The sequence below is a fragment of the Carya illinoinensis genome, chromosome 16 (assembly GCF_018687715.1).
Source record: "Carya illinoinensis cultivar Pawnee chromosome 16, C.illinoinensisPawnee_v1, whole genome shotgun sequence".
NCBI classification, from domain to species: domain Eukaryota; kingdom Viridiplantae; phylum Streptophyta; class Magnoliopsida; order Fagales; family Juglandaceae; genus Carya; species Carya illinoinensis.
Window position 1 is genome coordinate 24,883,210 of NC_056767.1, and position 13,585 is coordinate 24,896,794.

The 13,585-nt window shown below is 40.7% G+C and overlaps 3 protein-coding genes across 3 annotated transcripts; all 3 read left to right on the top strand.

The window, feature by feature from the left end:
* The first annotated feature begins 991 nt into the window (after nucleotides 1-991).
* On the top strand, nucleotides 992-1,435 carry LOC122298942 (putative disease resistance RPP13-like protein 1). The gene has a single exon (XM_043108785.1). It carries the CDS (start codon nucleotides 992-994, stop codon nucleotides 1,433-1,435), a length of 444 nt encoding a protein of 147 aa, XP_042964719.1.
* Nucleotides 1,436-2,018: 583 nt separating this feature from the next.
* Nucleotides 2,019-4,700, top strand: LOC122298943 (putative disease resistance protein At3g14460). The gene is made up of 4 exons (XM_043108787.1): nucleotides 2,019-2,690; nucleotides 2,884-3,375; nucleotides 4,070-4,163; nucleotides 4,303-4,700. The coding sequence occupies exons 1-4, from the start codon at nucleotides 2,019-2,021 to the stop codon at nucleotides 4,698-4,700; spliced, it is 1,656 nt and encodes a 551-aa protein (XP_042964721.1).
* A 1,202-nt stretch (nucleotides 4,701-5,902) lies between these two features.
* Nucleotides 5,903-10,012, top strand: LOC122298944. The gene is made up of 3 exons (XM_043108788.1): nucleotides 5,903-7,081; nucleotides 7,310-9,263; nucleotides 9,369-10,012. Exons 1-3 carry the CDS (start codon nucleotides 5,903-5,905, stop codon nucleotides 10,010-10,012), a joined length of 3,777 nt encoding a protein of 1,258 aa, XP_042964722.1.
* The last annotated feature ends 3,573 nt before the right edge of the window (nucleotides 10,013-13,585 follow it).

Here is a 13,585-nt window from a genome sequence, read left to right on the forward strand (position 1 = left end):
ATGATTATACAAGAATTGTGGAAATCCTGCGCTAAAGGTTCAGGGTATTTTGTTTATGTCTTTCTTTTCCTTGTATTTTGCCAATTTGATATTGAAGAATAATGAAACGTTGCTCGAGCAATTGGTGTTTCCTCAATTGTTGGACTTTGCAAGTCAAGGGGGACTTATAGAAAATCTAAACAAGTGGAGGAAAACGTTTACAAGAATTCGGGCAGTGCTTGATGATGCAGAGGAGAAGCAGCATACTCTCAGAGTAGTGAAGATGTGGCTGGATGATGTCAGAGATCTTGCTTACAACCTGGAAGATATATTGGATGAGTTTATAATCGAAGCATTGATGAATGAAAACCAAGCTAGCTCAAGTAAGGTACGAAAACTCATACGTGGTTGTGTTACTCGTTTTATTATCAACACTAGGCTCAAGTCAAGAATTAAGGAAATCACTGAACGATTCAACGATCTTATGGCAAGAGAAGGTGAACTGAATTTTAGACAAAATGTTGATAGGAGGTCACATAGAATAAGAGGGACACTAGTCCTAACTTCTTTAGTGAATGAAGCTTATGTTTATAAGATAAACAGGCTATACTTGATTTACTGATGAGTGTAGAAACTGAAAGTGTTGAACTCTCTGTGATTCCTATACTTGGCATGGGAGGTATTGGGAAGAGAACTCTTGCTCAACTTGTATACAATGATGAAAAGATTCAAAGCTTTTTTGACCTGAAAGCGTGGGCTTATGTTTCTGAATAATTTGATACTAATAAGGTGACAAAAACGATTTCAAAATCTGTCACCTCTACAAACTGTGATGATAATGATCTCAATTTATTGCAAAGTCAAACTAAATGGGAAGAAGTTTCTAGTCATTCTGGATGATATTTGGATTGAGAACTACCGCGACTAGAGTATCCTACGTGCTCCTTTCGAAGTAGGGTCTCCGGGAAGTAGAATTGTCATTACAACTTGTAACCGAGGAGTTTCATCAATGATGGGTACCATTCAAGCTTATTGTTTGCATGTGTTATCAAATGATGCTTGTTTATCTATATTTACCCGACATGCATTTGGGGCAAGAGACTTCATTACACATCCAAATCTTAAAGATATTGGTGAGAAAATTGTGATAAGGTGTAAAGGCTTGCCTTTGGCAGCAAAATCTTTTAGAGGCCTTTTACGCTTCAAGGAGAATCCTGATGAGTGGAAAGAAGTATTGAATAAAAATATATGGGATATACCAAAGGAGAGAAGTGGAATTGTTCCAACTCTTATGTTCAGCTACTACCATCTCCCTGCACATTTGAAGAGATGCTTTGCCTACTGTTCAATATTTCCGAAGGACTATGAAATTAAGGAGCAACAGTTGGTTCTGCATCCATACAGAGGCTTTAATTCAGCCACAAGAAGGGGAAAAGCAAATGGAAGATTTAGGTAAAGAGTATTTTCGCAATCTATTGTCAAGTTCATTTTTCCAACAATCAAACTATGATGACTCAATATTTTTAATGCACGCCTTCATCAACGATTTGGCTCAATTAGTTGCAGGAGATATATTCTTTAGAATGAAGGAAAGATTTGGGAGTAGTAAGCAAATGAAAATTTATAAAATGGCTCAACATTCATCTCAACAAGGTGGTGGCACTAAACATTTTGAGGCATTTTCAGAACTTACATGTTTACGTACATTCATAGCATTTAAGCTTCCACAAAGTCCTGGTTTTTTGGCTCCTGAGGATCGTCTTCAACTGTTGTCAAAATTACAATGCCTAAGGGTGATCTCTTTAAGTGGGTACGGCATCTATAAGCTTCCAAATTCAATTGGCGATCTAAGACATCTACGATATCTTGACCTCTCTGACACTCCAATCACAAGCATGCCTGAATCAATAACCACTCTATACAACTTACAAACATAGATATTGGAGCAATGCCCTTATCTAAAGAAACTACCTTCAACTTTTGAGAACCTTGTCAACTTGCGCCACCTCAGTATTCTAAATACATTCTCATTGGGAGGAATGCCTCCACAAATCAGTAAATTGACATGTCTGCGAACACTGTCTCATCTAATTGTGGGAGAAGCAAGTTGCTCTGGAGTAAAGGAGTTGGGGCCTTTATTTCATCTTCAAGGGACACTCTGTATTTCAAGATTGGAGAATGTGATTGAACCTAGGGATGCAAAGGACGCTAAGTTAATTGAAAAGTTTGGCCTTGATGGCTTGTTATTGGAATGGAGTGACAACTTGAACGAGTCAAAAGACAAAACAAGTGAATTAGATATACTGAGCATGCTACACCCGGGAGGCACTTTGAAAGAGCTCATTATCAGGCGTTATGGTGGTGTAAGATTTCCATCTTTGCTACGATATTCCTCATTTCCTAATATGGTGCTTTTAAGGATTGAAAATTGTAAAAAATGCACATCATTGCCACCAATTGGGCAATTACCATCACTCAAAGACCTTTGGATCGAAGGCATGGATAGCATGAAGAATATAGATGCAGAGTTTTATGGGAAAAATTGCCAACAAACTTTTAGATCCTTGGTGACACTGTATTTCAAGGGGATGGGAGGATGGGAGAACTGGATTTCTTATGGAGAATTCCCACACCTGCAAAATCTTTTTATAGGAGATTGTCCCAAGCTTTTGGGAAAGTTACCTAACCACCTTCCCTTACTAGAGAAAGTTGTGATATATGGATGTTGGCAGTGGTAGTTTCGATTTCAAGTTTTCCTGAGCTCTGCCAAGTTGAGATTGAGAGATCCAAAGGAGTGGTGTGTGGAGGTAAGGTTAACTTCAACTCATTAAATTTCATATCTCTTTCTAGAATTTCATAATTCACTTTTCGAATAAAAGGGTCTGATATGGATGGGTGACAAAGGCAGAGGATTTAGCCACTTTCAAGTGCAAGGAGTTGGCACATTTGTGGACAGATGATGTGGGATCACTGCCACAGCTCCCATGTCTTCGTGTTTTGAAGATTGAGGGTTGTACCAAACTAGCTTCTTTGGTGGCAGAAGAAGTAGAAGAGCAGCTGCAACTTGGAATGCCATCAATGGTCAGAGAAATCAAGATCCAGAATTGCATTGTCCTAGAATCCTTACCCAAGGCAATGATGTACAACAACACATGTCTGGAGTACATTCAAATTGTAAAATGCAATTCCCTACTTTACTTTGCAAAAGTCCAGCTACCACCAACTCTAAAGCGGCTAGAGATAGTACATTGCAAGAATATGCTGGTTTTGCTTAATGGGGATAACACTAGCTGCAGCAGCTCTGGCAGCAGCAGCAACAACACTTCTCTTCTCGAGTACTTGTATATTGAAAATTGTCCATCCCTTAAATCCTTGACCTCAAGCGGAGAATTACCTGTAACACTACCTCGTTTGTTTTCAGAGATGAGATAAGATGAGCTAAAATCTTTTGAGATATATTGAGATGAGATGAGAAAAGATGAGATTAGATAAAATATGTGTTTGTTTTTAGAGATGAGATGAGATTAGTTTGACTTTGTTATAGTTAGTAATATGATGGGACCCACAAGTACTTGTAGTACTTTTTATAATATTTTATTTATTTATTTATTTACCAATGCTGCAATGTTTTTTATTTTTTTGCTTCCTTTTTTTTTGTTTCTTTTTTTTGCTGCTGCCTTTTTTTATTTATTTACCAATGGTGTATTTTATTTTCGTTGATTCCTTTTTTTTTTTGATTGAGAGAAACCATTTGGTCAAATTTTTTTTTTTTTGTTTTTGTTTTTGTTGCTTCCTTTGTTTATTTATTTACCAATGATGCATTTTTTTTTGCTACTTCCTTTTTTTTAACCATTTGGACTTTTTTTTTTGCTGTTTCCTTTGTTTATTTATTTACCAATGGTGATTTTTTTTTCTGCTTCCTTTTTTTTTTAAAACCATTTGGTCTTTTTTTTTTGGCTATTTCCTTTATTTATTTATTTAGCAATGGTGTAATTTTTTTTAGATGAAACCTTGAGAAGAAAATTGAGATCTTTTGAGATGAAAATTGATAGATCAAAATATGTTTTTGTTTTTGTAAAACTTCTGACAGTACAAAAACTTTGAAAAGTTTTCAAAGTTTTGGTTTTTAGTCGCGAAAACAAACGAGAATGCTATTGTCAAAAGTTGGAGACAATTGCAAAGAGGTTCGATCACAACTCATTTCTTGAAATCATTAGAATCTCAAGTTGTGAAAGCCTCGTATCATTACCGACAGGAATACTCAGCCTCTTCCATTTAGATGAGATTGATATTTTTAATTGTGCACTCTTGTTTGCTTTCCAGAGGAAGAGTTGCTCACTGCCAACCTGAGATTGCTTCAAATTTCTAGCTGTGAGAAAATGCAGGCCTTACTCAATTGCATACACCGCCTCACCTCTCTTCAAGAATTGCAAATAAAGGCATGTCCAGGAATTCTGTTCTTTCCCGAAGAAGGATTTCCCATCAACCTAAGATCACTTGTGATATCTGATCTCAACATCACTGAGGCCTTGTTTGAGTGGGGGTTGCATCGGCTTACATCTCTTAGCCGACTTGTCATTAGTGGTGGATGTCAGCACCTGACGTCCTTTCCAGAGAAGAAACTGCCAGCTGACTCTCTAACCAACCTCACTATTGAACGCTTCCCGAACTTGGAAACCCTGTCTTCCGAAGGTTTTCGAAGCCTCACCTCTCTTGAGTAGCTACGTATTGAAGAGTGAAGAAAGCTCACATCAATTCCTGAGGATGGCCTGCCCTTCTCACTCTTGAAACTTATTATCTATAAGTGCGAGAAGCTCACGTCCTTCCCCGAGAATGGACTGCCTCCCTCACTCCAGCAACTTTCTATCAACACATGTCCAGTGCTAACTCTGCAAGGAAGAAATACCTTTGATGAAAACTGAATATGCTTATTTGCTCATGAGTTCTTTTGGTTGTGACCTGAATGCTGGTGTTGGAATGGTTCTGCTGCTCCCGTTTCTTGCTGTTATTCTTGACGGTTTGCTGAATGCTCCGACTATTCTTGTTGGGGTATGCCATTCTTGGGGTATTTACCTTAAGGGCATGAGAAAGAATGGCATATATTGCTGATCACCACATATTTGGCATATCATTGGGAGCTGAAAAGGTACATAATTACGGTTTATACCTTATTCATACTTTGTATTTGTATTGTTATTTGCAATGTTTAATTAGAAGGTCCTTTCCAGCAATACGGAGGTTGGCTGAGGGCAAGCTCCAAGTTTTCTGCAACCATGCAAGCAGAGGTTAGTCCACCGTCCTCTTTTAGTGGGTCATCAGAGAAGCTCCGACGTGCAGAATCCAGGGGAACTCAGAGTCAGTCACCTAATAATGGCAAGGCATCCTTCGAGGCAGAAATCATGGAAGGTGTTAAAGATCTTAATTCAAAGGAGGAAGGTGAGAAAATTTCGGATGACTGTCTTGGACAAGTTGAAGGATTTTCCAGGGATCAGAAGGTTGACTCACGTAGCTTTGATTTACGAGGAGTGATTCATGCAGAAAAGTTAAATGGGGTTACCGTTTCTTCCTCGAAGGAAACCCTTTCCAAGAAAACGGCTGAAGATCCTGTCTTATCAGCTTTTCTTTCCAAAAATACTGATCAGGGCCCACGTGGACAAGTTACTAGCAGCATGTCAAAAAAGGGAGGAAATAATGGTGAGAGGCAGCCGAAAACTTGGAAAAAAAGAGCACGCAAAGGCCCATCTGTTTCTGGGCCTCAATTTTCAGAGGCAGTTACTGATATGAAGCCCACCAAGGTACTGAAACGAAAACAAGCTCCAGCTTGTGATGCTGCAAGTGTTAAGAAAGCTAAGCATACAGAAGAGCTACTGTTGGGGGAGGTTAATGAAATGGCAGAGGCTGCTTTGCAGCCCTGCCAATTGCCATGAAACTCTTGGCATGGAACTGTCGAGGGCTTGGGAACCCTCGTACAGTTCGAGAACTTCACCTTCTGGTGAAAGAAAAGGTCCCACAGGTTGTGTTTATCTCTGAGACTAAGTGCAACCGTGAGAAAGTAGAAAAGATTAGGAACAGATTGGGGTTAGCAAACAGTTTTGTGGTGGAAAGTAGAGGGAGGAGTGGGGGTCTGGCAATGATGTGGAGTGAGAAAACTTATGCTTCTTTGTTTTCTTATTCGATACACCATATTTCTTTAGAGGCATGTAATGAGGAGGGAGGCAGCAAGTACCATGTAACTGGCTTTTATGGGGATCCCGTCGTGATGAAAAGGAGAGCTTGTTGGGATTTGTTGAGGTTGTTGAGACCAGAAAGTAACTGCCCTTGGTTATGCATGGGTGATTTTAATGAGTTGCTGTCAAATGAGGAGAAGTATGGGGCTGCTGAAAGACCTTTTTCCCAAATGGAAAGCTTCAGAGAGGCTTTGGATGAGTGTGAGCTTAGTGATTTGGGTTTTTTTGGATCAAGGTTCACGTGGTGTAATAAAAGAGAGGGAAGGGCATTTATCAAGGAAAGATTAGACAGGGCTTTTGGCAATTCCAGTTGGCCTAATCTGTTTGAATCCTCAATTGTTCAAGTGTTACCTGTTTTAACTTCAGACCATGCACCATTGTTGATTCACTGTTTTAATTCACAGGAGGAACGGTTAGAACACAAGAAATTAAGCAGGTATGAAGCTTTCTGGTCTAAGAAACAGGAATGTAGGGATATTATACAAAGGACATGGCTATCTTTTAGGGGCAGAAATAGTAACTTGAAGAATGTTCAACATGCTCTTGAAAGTTCTATGGTTCAACTGCAAGCATGGGTAAGAAGAACAAGAGATCACCAAAGGCAGAAAGTGAAACAGAAGACAGATATGATAATGCAAATGCAAAATCAGAACGAAGGTGAGCTTAATGCTGAAATAAAAGCCCTTCAAGATGAAGTGGAAGTCTTTATGGAAGATGAGGAACTGATATGGAAACAGAGAGCTAAACAACAGTGGCTCAAAGATGGCGACAGAAATTCCAAATTTTTTCACAAATGTGCATCTCATAGAAGAAAAGTAAATGTGATCAAAAGTATTACTGATGAAAGGGGGAACAGGGCCACCAACCGAGCAGAGGTCAGCACAGCTTTTTAGTCTTATTATGAAAACCTGTTCTCTTCATCTCATCCAACTGGCTGTGGGGAAGCTCTGGAGGTTGTGAATAGGTTGATAACACATGACATGAACCAACAACTAATGAGGAAAAGTTCAGTAGAGGAAGTGAAGGCTGCAGTTTTTGACATGAACCCTTTTGGGTCTCCTGGCCCAGATGGTTTTTCTGCAGGCTTTTTTCAAGATAACTAGCACATTGTTGGAGGGGACGTGGCTGCTGCAGTGCAGGAAATACTGGAAACTAGAAGAGGTGTGGCTGAAATCAATGAGACTTATATTGCTTTGATTCCTAAGAAGAAACTTCCAACTATTGTCTCGGAGTACAGACCCATTAGTTTATGTAATGTCATCTACAAGGTGGTCTCTAAAGTCCTGGCAAACAGATTGAAGCTTTTCCTTCCTTCCATTATTTCACCCTCACAAAGTGCTTTTGTTCCCGGGAGATTAATTTCTGATAATATCATAGTGGCATATGAAACTATGCACTCAATGAAACATAGAATGAGAGGTAAGAGGGAAGGATACATGGCATTGAAGTTAGACATGAGTAAGGCATATGACAGAATTGAATGGCCTTTTTTAGAAGCTGTTTTGCTCAAGATGGGATTCAGTAAAGAGTGGACTGAACTGGTTATGTCATGTGTGAGCTCTGTCAAGTATTCTATTCTGATAAATGGCACTCCACAGCAAAAGTTCTGTCCAAAGAGAGGATTGAGACAAGGAGACCCTCTTTCTCCTTATCTTTTCATCTTATGCTCTGAGGTTCTTGGCCTATTGCTGGATCAAGCTGAACAGAAGGGTTTCATATCAGGTTTTCCATTTGCTAGAGGGAGGCTTTTGGTTAACCATCTCTTTTTTGCAGATGACAGTTTGCTTTTCTGCAAGGCAAATGCACTGGAGTGGAGCAGGCTCTTTGGCATCCTCAAAATGTATGAATATGCATCTGGTCAGAGGCTAAATATGGATAAAACAGCAGTGTATTTCAGTAGCAATACAAGAGCTGAGGCAAAAGAGGTTATACTTGCAGCAGCAGGACTGGAGGAGGCCAAATCTTATGAAAAATATTTGGGGCTGCCAGCCTACGTGGGGAAACAGAAGTTAAATGCTTTCAAACCTGTCTTGGATAACATAAGGGCAAGAATGCATAGTTGGTCAGTCAGATTTCTATCTCAGGCAGGAAAGGAAGTGTTGTTAAAATCTGTCATACAGGCCATTCCTACTTATTGTATGAGTATTTTCAAACTTCCTAAAGCTATTTTGAACTCCATTAATTCCTTAATGCAAAGGTTCTGGTGGGGAATGAAAGGTGATAGATCAAAAATTAAATGGCTCTCTTGGAAGACCTTAGGAATATCAAAGGAAGAGGGAGGTCTTGGCTATAGAGATTTTGAGAACTTCAATGTTGCTCTCTTAGCCAAGCAAGGTTGGCGGCTTCTCAAACAACCAGATTCTTTACCTGCAAGGATTCTTAAAGCAAAGTATTTTCACAAGTCAGACTTCATACAGGCCAAGTTGGGCAGCAATCCTTCATTTCTATGGAGGAGTTTCACTGCAGGGAGGGAGGTTCTAAGGGAAGGGATGCTTTGGTGTATTGGTAATGGAAATTCTGTAAGGATTTGGAAAGACAAATGGATTCCCAGGCCTACCTCTTATAAAGTTCAATCAACTGTAAGGGTGCTAGATGAGTCTTCGAAGGTGAGCTGTTTGATTGATCAGCATAGGGTTGAGTGGAATAAAGCCTTGTTACAGGATGTTTTCGATCCTGAGGAGATAGAGGTCATTAGCAGAATTCCTATAAGCATAACAAATGCTAATGACAAACTGACATGGAGGTGTACAAAAGATGGTTCCTTTTCAGTAAAGAGTGCCTATCACTTGCTATGTATGATGGAGGCAAACAACCAGGGGCAGTCTTCTTCTGTAGTTCCAAATAACAAGAGTTGGTCTATGATCTGGAAACTGGGGATTCCTAATGCAAACAGGATGCTAATATGGAGGGCCTGTCATGAGTCCTTGCCAACAAAGCTTAATTTATTTAAGAAAAGGATAGTGGAGTCACCTTTCTGTCCAGTGTGTCAATTGGAGCAGGAATCAGTTATGCATGCACTCTGGTCTTATGCTTCAGTCCAAGATGTGTGGAGCCTGAGTTCATGAAAGCTGCAAAAAGGAGTGGTTAGAGATCATTATTTCAAAGATTTGTGGAGTCACCTGACATCTGTACTGGATAATAAGGACCTTGATGTATTTGCAGCCACAGTTTATCAAATTTGGAAGAGAAGGAACCACTTTATTTTTGAGCAAAAGTTTTGGGAGCCAGGGAAGGTAGTTGATGCTGCTTCTCAGGTTGTTACTGATTATAGTGTGGCAAATAACAAGGATGTAGCGGTTCAAGTTAGTTCAAGACAAAGTGTTTCTAATTGGAGAGCACCCCCTCTCAATGTATTCAAAGTGAACTGGGATGCTGCGGTTGATAAAAGTAAGTGCAAAATTGGTGCAGGAATTGTCATTAGGAACTGGGAAGGCAGTGTAGTGGCTTCTTTAAGATCACCTAAAGATTCTTTCCCTGATGCTCTCTTAGCAGAGTCTTATGGAGTCTTGAAAGCAATTCTTTTCAGTCAACAGTTGGGACTAACTCATGTGATATTTGAGGGAGACGCACAGCAAGTTGTCTTGGCACTCAACAAACCAAGCCAGGATGAGTTCCCAGCTGGGGTGTTTTTATCTGATGCAAAACTTCTATTAGGCTCATTCGTAAGGTGGTCTGTAGAACATGTTTCTCGTGATTGTAATTCCGTGGCTCATGTTTTAGCCAAGGATGCTCTTAAACTCTCTGAGGAGAGCATACCATTGGGGGAAATTCCCTCGTGTATTCATCCGTTGGGATTATTGAGTTGAATATGATTATTCCTTTCAAAAAAAAAAAATTAGAAGGTCCTTTGTTCGTTTGACAGAGAAGAAGAAACCTGCAACTTGATTAGTTCAACACTCCCGGTCCACACAACAAACCAGGAGGCAGGAGCATTTTTAACTTCTTTTTCCTATAATTCTTCATCACACCCTCAAAGTTTGTTTTTCTTCCATGGTTTTCCTATAATTTTTCCTGTAACGGAAGGATCAGCAATATAGGCTAGTCTCTGATGGTTTTGTGACGTTCTCTCCATAAATATGCCAAATATATAATAACATCTTATTATGTTACTGCCAGAAAATAAAATGGCGAGGCATGGAAGTTATTTGCATTTTGATTGTCCACATGCACACTTGCCATAGTGAGAATTTGCATCACTGGATGAAAATTCCAAATGTTAAAGATTGACAGCATGGGAAAATGAGTTAAGAAATGCATCAACCTTCTCATAAATATGTAACATGCCAAGTATTAAGTAATCAAAAGTCAGGGAGATGATTTTGGTTCAGTAAAACATGAAGCAGTTTGTAGTTTCAGTACTGATCCTAAATTACCGATACAATCTCAGTTCATTGACTAGAAAAACTAAAGAATGTTTCTTGAAGACTGCAAAAAACCTTATACAGAACTGATGGGTAATTTAGGCAAAACATCTGAAATAAATCTGAACTGGAATAAAGGCAAAAAAATCTGAACTTGGCATATGAAACAAATCTGAATTGGATTTAAGTGTACACTGTTGCTCATTTCTTTAGTTTTTTGCCTCTGAAACAGACCATGTATTCCCTCAATTCTTCCCAAACAGACCATGTGTTATTTTTTTTACATCATTTTATATTGCAAGATTTGATATGTAAAATTCAAATTTTAAAATTTCTCTTACAAATCAAATGATGTCATATAAACCCTTAATTTCCTAAGTGTGTTTCTATAATGGCTTATAAATAAAAACTTTCTTAGTTATTAATTATTCGTCATTTTTAAAAAAATATTTATATAAGATCTATGACGCCCCCAAATCCCCACGCCCGAACACGGGGAAATCGAGACGTCCGGATGATGACATCACGGGTCACCACCCTAACGACGTGTGCCGAGTGTGTGCAAAGGCAACATATGTGCACGGAAGAACACGCAGCGGATAATGAAAGTCATAACTAAGTACCAGAATTTTCTTAACGTAATACAAGCTGTTTAAAACGTACATAGATAAAATATTACAAAAAACACAAATACAGTTGTAAACCAAATTTAAAGCAAAGCATCAGCAACCCGGCGGAGCCGCATCCTCGGGCTCAGCCTCCTCCTCCTCCTCCTCGAACTCTGCACCAAAAGCTACGGAACCAAAAATGGTACCGCAGGTAAGTAAAATCCAAACACCACCAGATAAAAACACATAGAACTCAAACAACATGGATGCAAGAAAAACGAATGCACATGCCCCGTAAAACCATATTTTTGCACGCACGCCAAAAACCCATTGGCCCAATAAAAACATATTTTTAAAAAACCACGCCTCGCCATTATCCCAGATAATGGCCCAAACCACCATTTTCCCAGAAAATGGACCGAAAGCCTCAAAACCAAAACTCGCCATTTTCCCAGAAAATGGCCCGCATCCGAAAACCATAAAAACAAACCGGTTATGCATGCACCATGATCTCCCCTAGGGATCATCCGCACACCCTGGCTTCGTGCCACACCGCAGGTAACGACTACGCATGTGACACCTAAACGAGCGATGCCCAGACTCGCGCCCTGCGCGTACCTGGCCAGGCCATCCTCTAGCCCTCGCCAGCAAAGGGCCACGGAGTCGGTGAGTAGAGCGATGCCCAGACTCGCGCCCTGCGTGTACCTGGCCGGGTCATCCCCTAGCCCCGCTCCCGTCGTCGCCCAGCGATGACTCAGGGGACGTCACTCAGTATTATCCACTCCCGAGTGACCAGAGGAGCTCCACCGAGATAATAACCCATCCCGGCTTGGGCTCGTGAGACACACGCACCCGAAAATCCAATCACGCCAGCAAAACAGGGTTTCTCAAATAAAATAAACTACACATGCATGCGCCATGCAAATGCAATTATCAATGCACAAAACAAATAACCAATCATAAACCAATAAATCAAACAACTCCGTCCTCCATCCATCCGACCCCCGAACTCCTCGGACTCAGTCCGGAATCAACCAACCAGCAGATTAATTAATTGAAAGAGCAATATATATTTAAATCTGAAAATAGGGTTTGGAAAATACTTACAGCGCTATATGGCAATTTTAGAAAATACGCGGCGTTGCAAACGGCGCCGGAAAAGCAACGTCACAGTGAAAATTCACTGTGGCCGTGGGTTGTGAAAAACCCACTTTTGAATGGGGACAAACTAGGGCTTGGGATTGATAGGGAATGGTCTAGGGATGGTTGTGAAGCTATTGGAAGTGGTGGTTGGCCGTGGGTGGCGGCGGAATCGCCGGAAAGAGGCCGGATTTCCCAAAAAGGAAAGCTAGCTCGTGAGAGCTGTTCCAGTGGTCGTTGGAGGCCGGAAATGGGTGGGTTAGGACGGCAAGGGACCGGTGATGAAGTGGTGAAGAAATGGTGGCCGGAGGTGGAGCGACGGCGGCGGATCTGGGCAAAAGCCGTGCGGCTTTGTTGGGCGTTTTCCGGTGGGGTGGTGCGCCGGAGGGAGACGAACCGAACGGTGGGGGTGGTGTCGCCCACGGTGGCCGGACGGCGATGGGTCGACGGTGAGAAGCTTCCGGCGTGAGGGAGAGAGAAGAGAGAGAGGCCGGGGGGGGGCTCGAGCGGGAGAGGAGAGAGGGAAAAAGAAAGAAAGAAAAAAAAGAAAAAGAAAGGAAAAAGGAAGAAGGAAAAAGAGAGAAAAAAGGAAAAAGAAAAGGAAAAAGGAAAAGAGATGTAGGGAAAAAGATGAGGTCTAATCCTCGGTCCGGGAAAACAACACTAAACTGCCAAAAAGAGATTAAAAACCATAAAACGACTAAAGGCAATAAAACACAACATCAAATAAATTAAAAACCAATTTTTAAAACGCAAATAAATTAAAATAAATAACTAAAATATTAATTAAAATAAAAATAATTATTTCAGCGAAAATACACTCAAAAGCGGGTCATCACATCCTCCCCTCCTTAAAAACAATTTCGTCCTCGAAATTGCAGATCAACCACCAACTTAAAGCAAGCCACAAGTAAGCACATAAACCAACTGTGATCAAGATTAAGATACATACCTCCTCTATTCGAACAAGTACGGGTACTGTTCCCTCATGTCCGCTGCTCGCTCCCAAGAGAAGTCTTGAGCTAACGGATCTCCCCAAGCCACTTTAACCAAAGGTATTGTCTTGGACCTCAACTGTTGCTCCTTCCAATCCAAAATCTGCGACGGAACAACTTCATAAGTGAGATCCGGTTGCAACTGAATACCCGCTGGGTCGACGAAGCGTGGTTCTTGCTGTCCAAAGCTCTTCTTTAGGGATGATACGTGGAAGACATCATGAACATCCCCAAAATAATCTGGCAAAGCAACTCTATAGGCGACGGACCCTACT